Consider the following 15,266-nt stretch of genomic DNA (forward strand, 5'->3'; position numbering starts at 1 on the left):
AAGAAAACATCTGCCCAGCTAATGCTTCTTTTATTCTGAATTCCTTCTTGACTTTTCCACCCCAATATTCTTTCAGCTTCATTTTAAAGGCCACAGGAACATGTTTTCTGCAGTATGTTCACCCTTTTTGGTATGTTAAAAGGGAGGCTGTACAGTCTATTATCAGATATGTAGGTATGGTTATATTATCATTGCTAAAACACACACAAAAAGCTAGCTGAGATTGGGTTTGTTGGGGAAACACTGAGCTAAATGAAAACCAATCCAATAATTTTTTTGGTTTGGATTTTGTTTTTAATTTCAAGATTTACCAGAGCCCTTAAAGTGCTAGCACACATTGTGTCTTTCCAAATCCAGCATTTATACTTTTTTAGCTTTTCTTGAATTTGGTTGATCACAAAATCCTTCAAAAACAGATTGCACTTTTTGAAAAGGGTAAAACTTGTTACAGAACTTTCCACGTATTATTTTTGCAGTACTACATATCCTTCATCTTGCTATAGCCTATTTGCATATTTATCTTACACATATTTCCACTTTAGCCTTTAACATAATGTCTTGAAAATAACAGGCATTTGTTGAGTTGAAATTCATGGATATTTATTGCAGGGTCATGGTCGGGAATATTTGGTAACTGTAAAAATTTAGTTTGCATCTATTTCAGTAGGTTTTTTGCAGTCTTTTTTATACCATCTCATTCTGGGCTGGGAAAATCATCTTGATGCTGGGCAAACAGCCATTGTTAACATGGGGCTAAATACATTTTCTCTACAAATCACTTTATTGAGACATTATAATAAGAGAAGAATATAAAAAGATTGGAGGAAACAGCTGCCTCTGGGTCCTGGCACACCCTGTTTGGGAAGGCAGCCTATGGGTTAGTTGCGATTGTTTTCATTTCCAAGGGTATGTTTGTCAAAAAGGTACTCTGCCAGACCAGACTCGGGGGCCCCCATCTTAACCAAGTTGTTCACGTGGTCACCTAGTTCTTTGATAGACTTCACCTGCTCATTCAGATAGTGGGTTTCTAGGAAATCGCACAAATGGGGGTCACCTTTGTCTGATGCCAGAGTGTGCATTTCCAGCAACGACTGGTTCACAGTCTTTTCCAAGAGCAGAGCACACTCCATGGCATTCAGCCCGCTCTTCCAGTCGTTCTGGTCCGGTTTCTTGATGTCCTGCAGGCAGATCAGTCCTCCCCGCTGGTTCTGCAGCCTCATCAGCTTCTCCGCGTGCTCGGTCTCCTCGCGAGACAGTCGAAGGAAATATCCGGCAAAGTTGTGCAAGGCCACGTCATCTCGGGAGAAGTAATAGGCCATGGACAAGTACACGTAGGACGCATAGAGCTCCAGGTTGATCTGGCGGTTAATGGCGGCCTCGGAGTCCGGGTGGAAGTTCTGGCGCACCCGGGAGGGGGCGCCGGCGGCCCCCGCCGGCCCCCGGGAAGAGGCGGCTGCGGCCAGCAGGCGAATGGGGGCGGCGGGCGGGTAGTCCGAGGACAGCCTGGGGACCCAGCGCGGCAGGAAAGCGAAGCCGTGGCGCGCACTGCGCAGGAACACCAACGATGTGCTGATGTGCTTGGGCAGGAACAAGAAGCAGGGCAGCATGGCCTCTCCTACTTAGAAGTAGGGAAACTGAGGCCAGGCCGGCTGAGCGCGGTCAGGCGCCGCCGGGGCATCAGATCTGAATCAGAACGCAGCCTTAGGCGACGGCGACTGCGTCACACGCCCCTTCGCTTCCACACGCACGGAATTCCAGGCGGAGGGCTGTGCGGGCGCGCGCGCGTCATTCGCCGTGGGGAAAAGGCTAACAGTTAGAAACATTTCCCCCATCGTCGACGCGAGATTTCTGGTTTTTGGGAGTTTGTAATTTACTGTTTCATCTAAGTTTAAAGTCCTGTCAAAAAAGTAGATGCTGTGACTTGCAAAAGAAAGGATGGAGCCAAACCGTACTTGTCCTCCCTCTCTGACCTTTTTCTGTCCAAGGACCACGAGATGGGGGCGGCAAGGCAGTGAAATAGAGTAAAACAAAAATCAACACCGATTCATCTGAGAGTAAATAAAGGTCCACATCCAAAGAGGATGTTTATAAATTGACTTTCTGGTTATTTTAACAAATTTAAGTATGGAAATAGTTGGCAGTATACTGGGTAAATTTTCAAGAGTCTGTAAGATAGTGCTTTCTTTAAAAATGACTTATTTTTAGATATAAAATTTATTTTCATTGTAAAAAGTCAGATATTGTAGAAATGTAGGAAAATATATAAACTGTGGCTTCCCTAGTGGCTCAGATGGTAAAGAATCATCCTGCAAAACAAGGAACCCAGCTTCGTCCCTGGGTCAGGAAGATCCCCTGGAGCAGAGCATGGCAACCCACTCCAGTATTCTTACCCTGGAGAATCCCATGGACAGAGGAATTCTGGCTGGCTACAGTTCATGGGGTTGCAAGAGTCCAACACAGTTGAGTACGCTGGCACACACTCAGGTGTTCTTTACTCTTGGGTAAATGCTTTGTGTGGAAGGGCCAGACCATATAATACATACATGCTTAACTTTTTAAGGAATTTAAAATAAAATTATTTTTTAAAGTGGTTATACCATTTTACATTCCTGCCTGGCATTGTATGAGAGTTCAAGTTCCTTCATATTGTTGCTAACACTGTTGTCATTTTAAAATTTTATTTTATTTTTTTAAAATTTTATAGAGTATAGTTTATTTACAATGTCGTGTTAAATTTATTCATCATATTTCAGCCAGTCTAGTAGGTGTATGCTTCTCAGATGGCACAATGCAAGAGATGCAAATGCAGGAGATGCAGGAGATTCCACTTTGATCCCTCCATCGGTCAGGAGGATACCCTGGAGTAGGAAATGGCAACCCACTCCAATATTCTTGCCTAGAAAATTCCATGGACAGAGAAGCCTGGCGGGCTACAGTCCATGGGGTGGCAAAGAGTTGGAGGCAACTAAGCAACTAAGCATGAAGTAGGTGTATACTGGTGCGTGCATGGTAAGTAGCTTCAGTCGTGTCTGACTCTGTGACCCCTTGGACTGTAGCCCACCAGCTTCTTCTGTCCATGGAATTTTCCAGGCAAGAATACTGGAGTGGGTTGCTGTGCCCTTCTCCAGGGGATGCTCCTGACCCAGGGATGGAAACCTGGTCCCCTGTGGCTCCTGCAGTGTGGGCAGGTTCTTCATTGCTGAGCCACCAGGGAAGGTGTATACTGGTATTTCATTGTATTTTTAGTTTGCACTTCCATAATAATTAATGATGTTAAGTATATTTTCACATATTTCTTGCCAGCCATATGTCTTTGATGAAGTGTATGTTCAAATCTTTTTCTCATTTATATATTGGGTCATTTTTTATTCTTATGGTTGTTTAATTTCTTACAATTAATATCTGGGTCTTTGATATTAGTGCTGCTTCTGTTCAGGTCTTGTTTATATTATCTGTATATTACTTTTGTATATTTCTGTGTGCAAGTCAAATTTCCTGTCTAGGTCAGTTTCCTCAGTTGTAAATTTAGGATCCTCCTTGCCTCCAGTGGGTGGTTGAAAAGATTGAAGAAGAGAATGTATGCAGAGGACTTATCAGAGTGCTTGACATGGAATAAGCACTCGAAATATTCTTTCATAGTTTTTATTGGATAATTTCTAGGTGGTTATTCATAATCAATGTATTATTGAGCAAGTGATGAAGGTTATTATTGCATTTGGTAAGACTTACACAACTTATAAAGAATGCTGACATGTATTATGTTGTTGCTATCATGTATGGGTAGTGAAGTAGAAATTCTTTTATTATATGAACATATCAAGCCTGTAGCTTTGGAGTAAGCTCCCTAGTCTCAAATGAGCTTCTTAAAGTGTACCATAAATAAAGATGGATGCCTCAAATCTAGGCTTCCCTGATAGCTCAGTTGGTAAAGAATCTGCCTGCAATGCAGGAGACCTCAAATCTAGTGATACCCAAACTCTGCTAGTAGAATGTGATTGATATTCACTGAGCAATTTCTCACTAATTTTTGCTTCTCCAAACCCATTTCTGCTTTTATTTTCCTCAAACTTTTTCTACTCCTAAAATGTACTTCCCTAAAGAGAGGTTATGAAAATGATTCTTTAGAGTGGTATTAAATGCCAACTGCTCCTACTAGTGTTTTAGGAGAAATGATGCTCTTCATATAAATGCTTATCCCCAAGGTAATAAAAATCACAGCTATAAAACAAATGCAATACATGAGATGTAATGCAAAATAATGCCATAAAATACAGTGCACATTTAAATATCACATGTTAACTTGTCAAAAATGTTTCTTTTTCTCATTACAAAGTTTGTCATATATTTTGCTAGACTTTGAAAATGCAAAGATCTGGTACGTGTTATTTTTATCTTATGGACATTTTTAAAAATCTTATGAACATTTTGATTTCTAGTATTCACAGTAAAATTAATGTTGTTATACCAAATACATGAAGCTAGACCATCACCCACTCCTCTTCACAAATCATTTCTTCCTCAGTTTCAATGGCTTCTTTTATTCTTTGAACACCTCCTTAAGCTTTCATGCTTCTCTAGGATGCCCTCTGCTTCTTTACCTTCCTCTCTTCCCTTTTTTCACCGTCTCGTGAAATCCATCTCATCTTTTAATTTCCCATCAAATGTATTACCTACTCTTGTAAGTCTTACATAACCTCATGTAGAATTCATGACTATTTTTTGTTGTTGTTGGCAAAGAGTTTGTTTATATTGAGAGCTTATCATATCATATCATAATTATAATCATTATCATAGTTATAATTCCTTGTGTAAAGTCTATGTATGTGTCCTTAAGGGCAGAACCATCATCTTATTCATTTTAAAATCCTCAGGCCTAGCATAAAGCTTGACTATTTTTAAAAAGCACAAATAAATCCTTTCAGGTGCCAAAATAGATAGGGACAGAAATTCTTACTTCGTATTACATATCAGCTTGGTTGGATGCACTTTTATAAAATATATTAGCAGATGGCTTCACTTTAAGTTCTCTGAGCCTGTCCAGAAAAACCTCTGTACTTAAATTTCATTCTCCAAATGAATAACAAGATCCACTTATCTCTTCTTTATAGATATATTGGTTATTTATTTTATATGCTAAAGTGCTTTATAAATTAGAAATTAAAAACTATGTGAATGTGGATTGTTATTCACTCAGTCATGTTTTGATTTATGTAATATACATAGATCAAATTTTATCATATTATTTTCTTTAAAGCATTTGGTTGTACATACTAAGTTTTTTTAAAACTTACCTACTTTGGAAAAATATTTAAACAACACTTTACACTTTTGCATAAAACAGATGGAAGCAGTGTTATAATAAGGGAAAGAAAAGATGAAAAGTAGCTTCACTCTCATATTTGTTTTTGTAATAAAGGCATTTTTTCCTTGTTTTCATTTCTTTTTATTCTCATATTTACATTCAATCAAGGTTAGTAGCATAAGCAACTCTTCATTTTCACTGATTCTGGTCCTTTCTAAAATTGCTTTTCTGTGAGATGTGACAAAGCCAGGGTGGAGAGAAGCCCATTGATTACTAAGGATCATGTACTTGCTGTTAATAGAGTATTTGAGAATTCTGAATAGAGAACAATAGAGGAAGTTGTCTTGAAAAAAGAAAAAGTATCATATATGTATTGCTAGTCTGTGTATTATCACTAGGAAATCTCTTAAAATTCCACAGGTAGTGTCTGGACTCCGCTGTGGAGCCCTTTCTGGCCTCACTCTGGGATCCTTTCAAAACTGGGAAACCTGGGTCACCTGATAAATGAGCCAGAACTGAGCCCTCAAGTGCAGTACATGCTGCCTCTGAAACTGGAAGAGGTCGAGCAAACTGTGTTATTCATTGTATTCAGCTAGGGTCAGAGGGGCAAGGCGCAGCACCTCTTACTTTACCTTGGAAGAGGTATCTGGCAGGCGTCAAACTGTTAGACTCCAAAAACGACACCAGTATTCTAGCCACTGATTATCTTCCACCTTCTAAACCTGAGTGTCCAGGGTATTTCTTTGCTTACCAGATCTGATCAGCTCACTGCCATCATTCTAACACGATGCCCTGTGGAATGTTCAGATGAGACACACTCTCTTTGGACTTATTGTAACAGAGGGCAGGAAATTTAGCATATCTCTGAAGCTAGAATGAGAAGACTCACTGCTGCCTATCCTGGGTGAATGTGAGCTACTTCAGGTGCCCCTTCCTGGTGGATATTGAAAATCATATGTACTCTAAGTTCAAAAGTCATGTACATGAACTAGAGGCTTAGTTGACCTGTTTCAGTAAAGATACCATACCTAGAACAACAACTTCAACTGGGGCTCCTGCTTGGATAAGTACACTATCCTCCATTATGATTCATGGGATTTTGCAGAGACTAGATTGGTGACTTAAATGGTGACGTACATAGTAGGGACCATTACGCTTGCCTCATTTAAGTCTTTAGGGATGACCCTGATCGTTGCCATTGTAGCCAGCGTGTGGCACTCATTGGCTTTAAGAACTTTGATGGATAGGGGCTTGTTCTCAACCTTTCTGACAGCTCTTATTCCATGTGTCAAGGAATCGGTGTGAGGCTCCTGGGACCTGCTAAGAGTCCATTCCAATTATGCATTCAGAACTGAGATGATAACAACTAGATAGGTCCATGGATACATTGGACCCAAAGTGAGATAATCCTGGGAACCAAGTCCTTTATCTATAATAGCACCTTTTCTAGTCAGTCCTGGCCTACATTTCTGAGCTTCTGATGAATGTTGGTGATTTGCCTGCCATCACGTTATTTTTTGTCTTGTGTAAATAGTGAGTACCACCAGTCAGTGGAATGTTGGATCTTATATACCAGACCAAATCTAGCATGCTCACTTTCTAAGCCTTTCCTCACTTAGAATTCTGCATTCTGCCAGCATTTTCTTACTTAGACCATGCTGAGATTTGAGCTTAATTATTCATATAAGGGTGGATGGTATGAATGTGTGTGTGCTAAGTCACTTCAGTCGTGTATGACTCTGTGCAACCCTATGGACTATAGACCTCCAGTCTCCTCTGTCCATGGGATTCTCCAGGCAAGAATATTGGGGTGGGTTGCCATACCCTCCTCCAGGGAATCTTCCCAATCTAGGTATGGAAACCATGTCTCTTACATCTGCTGCATTGGCAGGAAGGCTCTTTACCACCACGTAACAAGTCCTTTGAAGATGTAATCAAGTTAAAAGGAGACCGTACTGGATTTGGGTGGCAGTGACTTGGCTTCCCTTGTGGCACTCGTGCTAAAGAACTCTCCTGCCAAAGTAGAAGATGTAAAAGACATGGGTTCCATCCCAGGTTGGAAAAATCCCCTGGAGGAGAGCATGGCAGTCCACTCCAGTATCCTGGAGAATCCCATTTACAGAGGAGCCTGGTGGGCTACAGTTCATTCATAGCATCACAAAGAGTCAGACATGACTGAAGCGACTTAGCATGGACACAGCACGTATTTAAGTGACTGGTATCACTAAAAGAAGAGGGCAATTTAAAACAGACACATAGATACACAAGGGAGAAAACCATGTAAAGTGAGGAAGAGATTAGAGTGAGAGATTCCTTGGTCAAGGAATGCCAAGGATTATTAGAGATCGCCATAAACTATCAAAGGCATGGAAGGACGCTTCCTTAGCATCTTCAGAGGCAGAGTATGTCCCTGTCAATATGTTTCAAATTTCTAGCACCCAGAACTGCAAGAGAATAAATTTCTGTTGATTTAAGCCAATTGGCTTGTAATACTTTGTTATGGCCACCCTGAGAAACTAGATTTATGCTGTCCTACAAACCCGGGCTTGTAGGACACCTGCTTCCATTGACGCCTCTGCATAGACTCTCGACTAGCTAGAGAGGGGCATGCTTCTCCCTTTTAACAGGAGGGAATGGGCTGCTTCTGCAAGCCAAGAAAATCCCTGTAAAATCTGTCAGTCAAATAAACTCAAGTGCATCTCACCCAGATGTCTCCATTCCGACTCTCTGTCCTTCTCTATCAAAACCCTGATTTTGGTGAGGGCTGCAGATTCAGTCTTCACTGAAATTCTCCCTTTGCGATCAAGTTCTGTGTTTTGTCTACAGCTCAGGCTACCCTCAGACGCTAGGACAGGAGTTTGCAAGCTTTTTCTATAAAGGGCCGGATAAATATGTTAGACTTTGTGGGCCATACAGTCTGTCACATCTGTCGGCTCCACTATTGTAGTGTGGATGCAGCCACAGACTATACATAAGCGATAAGCATGTCATGTTCTAATAAAACTTGATTTACAAAAACAATAGTTTGTTTCATTGTGATCAGTGCAGGACCAGTGCACACTTAAAAATTAGAATAGTTTTAGAAAAGTTCAATAAAGGGTTTATATATGGATATATGTGAAGGGAAGGTATGTGAAGAGATAGTAATCAACTCTGGAGCCAATCTTAAGAGCAGTGCTGTGCTTAGGTGCTCAGTTCTGTCTGACTCTTTGCGACCTCATGCCAGGCTCCTCTGTCCATGGGGATTCTTCAGGCAAGAATGCTGGAGTGGGTTGCCATGCCGTCTTCCAGGGGATCTTCCCAACCCAGGGATTGACTCGGGGTCTCTTGTGTTACAGGCGGATTCTTTACTAGCTGAGCCACTAGGGAAGCCCTCAAGAGGAGTACTGGTTACCAGAACCCAGGTGAGGTTGTAGTGTTGGGAGAGAACCATCTGGAAAGGAGCAATACACCTAGTCAAGGGACAAAGCCCATTCAGGAAAACTTGAAGGCAAGAATCCAGGGGAATAAATACTTGACCTCACTCACTTCTTTCCCTTACATCTCTTGCTAGAGCTCCACACAGGTGTAGCTCCATTTTGCATTCTAAAATGTAAGTATGATTCCATCATTCCCTACATCAAATCTTTTACTGATTCTACATTAAACTATAGTCCTGCAAGATACATTCTCCCTTGCATCTCTGTGACATTTCTTTCTCATTCCCACACCTTTTACACTTCGGAACACTTGATATGCTTCAGTCATTATACACTTCTTTTTAGACACTGGAATGTACCCTTTGCTCCTTTCCCTAAGGCATCTACAGGCTGTCTCCTCCACCTGGAGCACTGTTTTGCCCAGGAGTAATCACAGAGGGTTTGTGGGTTCAGGGTTAACAAAATCTTTCCCACTTCTGCATGAGATTGTGACTGCTGATTAGTCTAGTTCTGTTAAGATGTGGAGTGTATGTCTAGGCAATCTCGCCTGTGGAAAAATTATCTCCGATTGGCAAATTAACATTCTCACTTCCTGGAGTATGGTGACTCTTGTTTCTGGGAATGCCTTTAGTGCATTTGCTACAAGAGATACTGGCTCCTCTGGGACATGAGGCTTTTTAGCAAGGGCACCTTCCATACTCATTTTATGGGAATCTTGAGAGGAAACTTGGTATATCCTGATGCCAGGAAACTGTGGTTCTTATCCTCTGTTCTGGGTGGCATGGTGCTAGTCTTGAAATATGAATGTTTAGTTGAATCCAAGAAGACCCTTTGTGGTTGCTACAGTGACTAAATAAATTAACATTAATTTACCTTCTGACCAACCCCTTACTGCTGTTGCTTCCCATAATCATGCAACTGTGTCTTCCACTCTTCCCTCTGCATCTTTGTCTTCTGGCTAATTTCCACTGTTTTCCTGATTACATTTTAAATGGTTTTTAGAAGTCTTCAGTGAGTCCCATAATCCCTTTTACTAACCCTAGTATAAGAATAAATTATAATTATCTATTTAGGGTTTTTTTTTTTTTTACCCCACTATATTGAAAAATTCTGATTATTAGGAGAATCTCCATCTTTTTCATTCTTAGGTTTCTAGTGTTTAAGATGCACTCAATAATACTGTTAATAAAGTGAACTAGAGGCTACAATTTCCTCAAGTCTCCAAACTTTCAGTTTTAAATAATACTTAAGAAACAAAGTTAAGGGAGTTATAATTTGTTTAATGATTTAGTTGTAGTTCATTTAATAGCTTATTTTTTGTCAAGCTCCACTACTACTAGAGGCCAGTGAATAATTATTAATTTTGAGCCTTATATTCTTAAAGGTTGAATATGAATCATCTTCAATTTGATTTGACTTAATTGGATTTAATTCCAAGTAAATATATTGAACACCTGATACTAGAAGAGTAAGTAAATGATATGGTTGGATATTAAGGCCCTTGTGGATTCAAAAAATTGGTATAGATGATCTTATTTACAAAGCAGAAATAGAGACAAAAGTACCTAACAAGGGGCTTCCCTGATAGCTCAGTTAGTAAAGAATCAGCCTGCAATCCAGGAGACCTGGTTCAATTCCTGGGTTGGGAAGACCTGCTGGAGAAGGGATAGGCCACCCACTCCAGTATTCTTGGGCTTCCCTTGTGGCTCAGATGGTAAAGAATTCTCCTGCAATGTGGGAGACCTGGGTTTGATCCCTGGATTGGGAAGATCCCCTTGAGAAGGGAAAGGCTACCCACTCCAGTATTCTGGCCTGGAGAATTACATAGACTGTATAGTCCATGGAGTTGCAAAGAGTTGGACACGACTGAATGACTTTCACTTTTTTTTTTTCCCACAAATACAGAACAAATATATGGATGTCAAGGAGGAAAGTGGGGGGTGGGATGGATTGGGAGATTGGGATTGATATAAATATGCTATTGATTGCTGTTGTTGCTTAGACACTAAATTGTGTCCAACTCTCTTGTGACCCAATGAACTCTAGCCCGCCAGGTTCCTCTGTCCGTGGGATTTCCCAGGCAAGAATACTGGAGTCGGTTGCCATTTCCTTCTGCAGAGGATCTTCCCAACCCAGGGATCGAACTTGTGTCTCCTGCGTTGGCAGGATTCTTTACCACTGGGCCACTAGGGAAGCCCTATATGCTGTTACTACTATGTATAAAACAGATAACTTATGAGAACCTACTGTATAGCACAGGGAACTCTACTTAGTGCTCTGTGGGGATCTAAATGAGAAGGAAGTCCAAAAAAGAGAGGATATGTGTATATGTATACCTGATTCACTTTGTCCTTCAGTAGAACATTGTATAAAATGTAATTTTTAAAGCAGTTATACTCCAATAAATTTTTTTTTTAAAGATAAAATATAAGAGCCACGTTCAGTCATTGAAGCTTGACTGCATTAGCATCTCAAACCAAGTTCAGGAGTATTAGCAACTGCATTGTAGAGAAGGTCAGATTTGACTATGGTCTTAAAAGAAGTTGGGGGATGGGAACTCTATGCAGAAAAAACATCATGGGAAGTTCCCAAAGGTGAGAGGATATAGTTTCATTTGGAACAACAAGAGGGTAGGCAAAACTTCCATGGCATTTGTTTGCAATATAGACAGTGTATACATTGTATTTTAGGAGAGAATTGATTTAATTGGATCAAAGTTTTGAATCTTTTAGGTCTAAAGAATTTGATGATTGATGCCATCCTTTCGTACTGTAATATATTGCAGTTTGAAATCTTTTAAAACAATAAAGTGCATAAAACATACTTGTGCTGACCTTTATATTATGCTTGGAGTAACTATTTTAAGTGCAAGAACCCTGTGATGCCACTTCCACCAAAGATGTGCTTTGCCATTGTTACTTAAGTTACATAACAAAGGGTTCTTTCAGTTCATGGGTTGGATACCAACAATGGTTTATGACAATAAATGTATTCTTTTTAAGCTCCCTGCTCTCTCAATATTAGCTCAGGACTAAATATGTTTGAAAGTATTATTTTCTTTATGAAAGGAGCAGGATCACATACTTATGTCATAAAATTTTGCTATAATGATTTATTACTTAATTCTGCTAGTTTGAATTATTTTATAATTTAAAACAGGATATAGTGATACAGCAGTTTAAATTTTATTTTTATTTATTTTTAACACCAAATCATTTTGTATTGGGGGTATAGTCAGTTAGCAATGTTGTGATAATTTCAAGTGAACACTAAAAGGACTCAGCCATATGTGTTAGTGTATCCATTCTCCTCCAAAGCCCCCTCCCATCCAGGCTGGCACATAACATTGAGCTGAGTTCCATGTGCTATAGGATAGGTTTTCGTTGGTTATCCATTTTAAATATAGCAGTGTGTACATGACTTTCCCAAAGTCCCTAACTGTTCCTTTCTCCCTGGCAACCATGAATTCATTTTCCAAGTCTGTGAATCTCTTTCTATTTTGTAACTGAGTTCATTTATATAATTTCTTTTTAGATTCCATATATAAGGGATGTCATATTATATTTCTCGCTCACTAAGTATGATGCTCTCTAGGTCCATTCATGTTGCTGCAGATGACCTTATTTAATTCTTTTTAATGGCTGAGTATTATTCCATTGTGTGTGTGTGTGTGTGTGTGTGTGTGTGTGTATGCTGCTAAGTCACTTCAGTCGTGTCCGACTCTGTGCGACCCCATAGACAGCAGCCCATCAGGTTCCCCCGTCCCTGGGATTCTCCAGGCAAGAACACTGGAGTGGGTTGCCATTTCCTTCTCCTATGCATGAAAGTGAAAAGTGAAAGTGAAGTTGCTCAGTTGTGTCCGACTATTAGCAACCCCATGAACTGCAGCCCGTCAGGCTCCTCCGTCCATGGGATTTTCCAGGCAAGAGTACTGGAGTGGGGTGCCATTGCCTTCTCCAATATATATATGCATATATTCCACATCTTCTTTATCCAGTGATACAGAATTTAAACATAAGCTCTAAAGCTTCTCCAATGATCATGAGAAAAGTAGTAGTCACTAATTAGCTGTATGTGAGAAGCCCTATACAAGTTATTCTAAGGACTTTCTCTCACTGTATCTTCACGAAAGCACTGTAGAAGGAATCAGTACATCCATTTTGACTGTTTACAAATTAAAGAGAATATACACACCTGTATCTCAAGTTTTACATAATCTGAAGGGATTTAGAAAAAAATGTTTCTAATAATTCCATTTTCAATCAAAATAGGAAGAATATTTTAAAAGTTGAATAGTATGGCAATGCTATCTTTAGTGACATGAATTATAGTAGAGAATTTTAGAACCAGAAAGGACCATACGGTTTGTCTATTTCACTTATCTGTTTTAAGAATGAAGAGGCTGTGTACTAGAGCGTATTGGCACAGAGCGACAAATTTGGATAGCAACAGGCTTGCCTTAAGGCAGTATTTTTTTTTCAAGTATACTATACTCACTTAATACATGCTCTGTTTTCCCAAAAGTGACTAGTATTTTAGAATTCAGTAAAATCATGAGATGCTAGTACTTACTCAGTGACAATGCAGTATGGCTTTCCTTTCTATCAAACAGAATAAAACATTGCCTTTCAGTAAAGAATTGCCCATCACCAGAACCTTGTAAACTGAAGCTTTAGATGGCTGTGTAGATAGTTTTACTTTTTGGTTGTAGGGAAAAGTGAAATGGCCATTCAATTGTATTTGTTCAGATTGTTTACTAGGGCCAGTGTAGACAACCACTAATACCATTTGATAACCACCATGGGCTTCCCAAGTGGCTTAGGGGTAAAGAATCCACCTGCCAAGCAGGAGGCTCGGGTTCTATCCCTGGGATGGGAAGATCCCCTGGAGCAGAAAATGGTGACCCACTCCATTATTCTTGCCTGGAAAATCCCATGGACAGGAGAGCCTGATGGGCTACAGTCCATGGGGTCACAAGAGTTGGACACAGCTTATTGACTAAACAACAACAACAACAAGCTACCATAGTTTAGAATGTTATATGAGTCCTGTAGGAATCTACAAATAAATTCTATTTACAAAAAAGTCATAAAAAATTTTGATTCAGCAATCCTATTTTGAGAAATTTATTATTTTGGAAAATATGGTACATAGTAAGTACATAAACATATGTTAATTGCAATGTTGCACTTAAAAATAAAACTATCATTTATTGGAGCATTGACAAGTTATAAGAGTTATAGGTTATAACTTACAAGAGTTATAAGGTATAAGAGTTATAACTTATAAGAATTATAAGGTATAAGAGTTATACAATGAAACATCATACAGCCCTTTAGTAGAATAAAATAGTTTTCTTTGTGTTAATATGGGGAGGTATTGAAAAGATATTCTCAATGGAAAAATCAACATGGCTGTGTTTTTATACACAATTTCACATTTGGAAGGAAAAGAGAGTGTATGTATAAGTGTAAAATATTAGTAGAGAAGTAATACAGAATAGGTGTGAGAAAGATTAAGAACAAGTGTACTTACTGGAAAGAGGAATTACAATTTGTGATAGCCTAGAACAAAACTGAGCAATTGAGCACACGCGTGTGCGTGCGTGTGCTCACACACACACACACACAGAAACAGAATATAGATTCTAGATAATTTCCCAGGAATCGAGGGCTTTTGTATTGTCATAGGTGGGTGTTGCAGTGGCTTTGATTTTAATTACATTTTAAAATGTTGGTTATAGTTAATCAGCATATTTTCTATTACTACCAGAGATATTTTCTATTACTCTTCTTATAATTTGTCCACCTAAATATGACCTATAGTTAAGAAAATATAGTTAAGAGAATATATTTCAAAATTGAAATATAAGCATATTCTTGTTTTAAAAACTAAAAATAATACAAATTTCAGTTCAATAACATTTACAATAATTTCTTGTTGCCTTTGAACATGAATAAATTTCTGTTCAAAAAATCTGCAATGTGTTTTAATAAATAAGAGTTTTGTGGTTCATTTAATTGTAAGCCTAAAGCTAAGTTGTGTATTTATCTTCATGATATAGAAAAATGGTGTTATCAAACTTCTCACTCACTGAATTGATGACATGCACTCATGCATGCCTACTGGAAAAACACTAACCAAAATAAATGAAATATGGTTATTTTAGGATAGTGTATGCAGGACACTTTTGAGACTGTCCCACTTCATCCAATAATTATTTCTGTAACTGTAGAGATTAGTCATTTTTACCCAACTAATTTAAAAAAGACCTCACTTCATTTTTCATTCTGCATAAAGTAAGATCGTATTGCTTTGTGTTTAGTAAGTACTCATAGGTCTTCCCTGGTGGCTCAGTCAGTAAACAGTCTGCCTGCAGTGTGGAAGACCAGGTTCAACCCCCAGGTTGGGAAAGTCCCTGGGAGAAGGAAATGGCAACCCACTCCAGTATTCTTGTCTGGAGGATTCCATGGACAGAGGAACCTGGTGGGTCTCCATGGGGTCACAAAGAGTCAGACACTACTGGATGACTAGCACTTTCTTTT

The 15,266-nt window shown here is 39.3% G+C and overlaps 1 protein-coding gene across 1 annotated transcript; it reads right to left on the bottom strand.

The window, feature by feature from the left end:
- Positions 1-578: 578 nt before the first annotated feature.
- Positions 579-1,684, bottom strand: FTMT (ferritin mitochondrial). The gene has a single exon (XM_043913957.1). The coding sequence runs from the start codon at positions 1,605-1,607 to the stop codon at positions 879-881; it is 729 nt and encodes a 242-aa protein (XP_043769892.1). The 5' UTR covers positions 1,608-1,684; the 3' UTR covers positions 579-878.
- Positions 1,685-15,266: the final 13,582 nt, after the last annotated feature.

Source organism: Cervus elaphus, chromosome 9, assembly GCF_910594005.1.
Source record: "Cervus elaphus chromosome 9, mCerEla1.1, whole genome shotgun sequence".
NCBI classification, from domain to species: Eukaryota; Metazoa; Chordata; class Mammalia; order Artiodactyla; family Cervidae; genus Cervus; species Cervus elaphus.

Excerpts from the sequence above, each read along its gene's own strand:
- FTMT (XM_043913957.1), bottom strand. The coding sequence starts at position 1,607 with ATGCTGCCCTGCTTCTTGTTCCTGCCCAAGCACATCAGCACATCGTTG.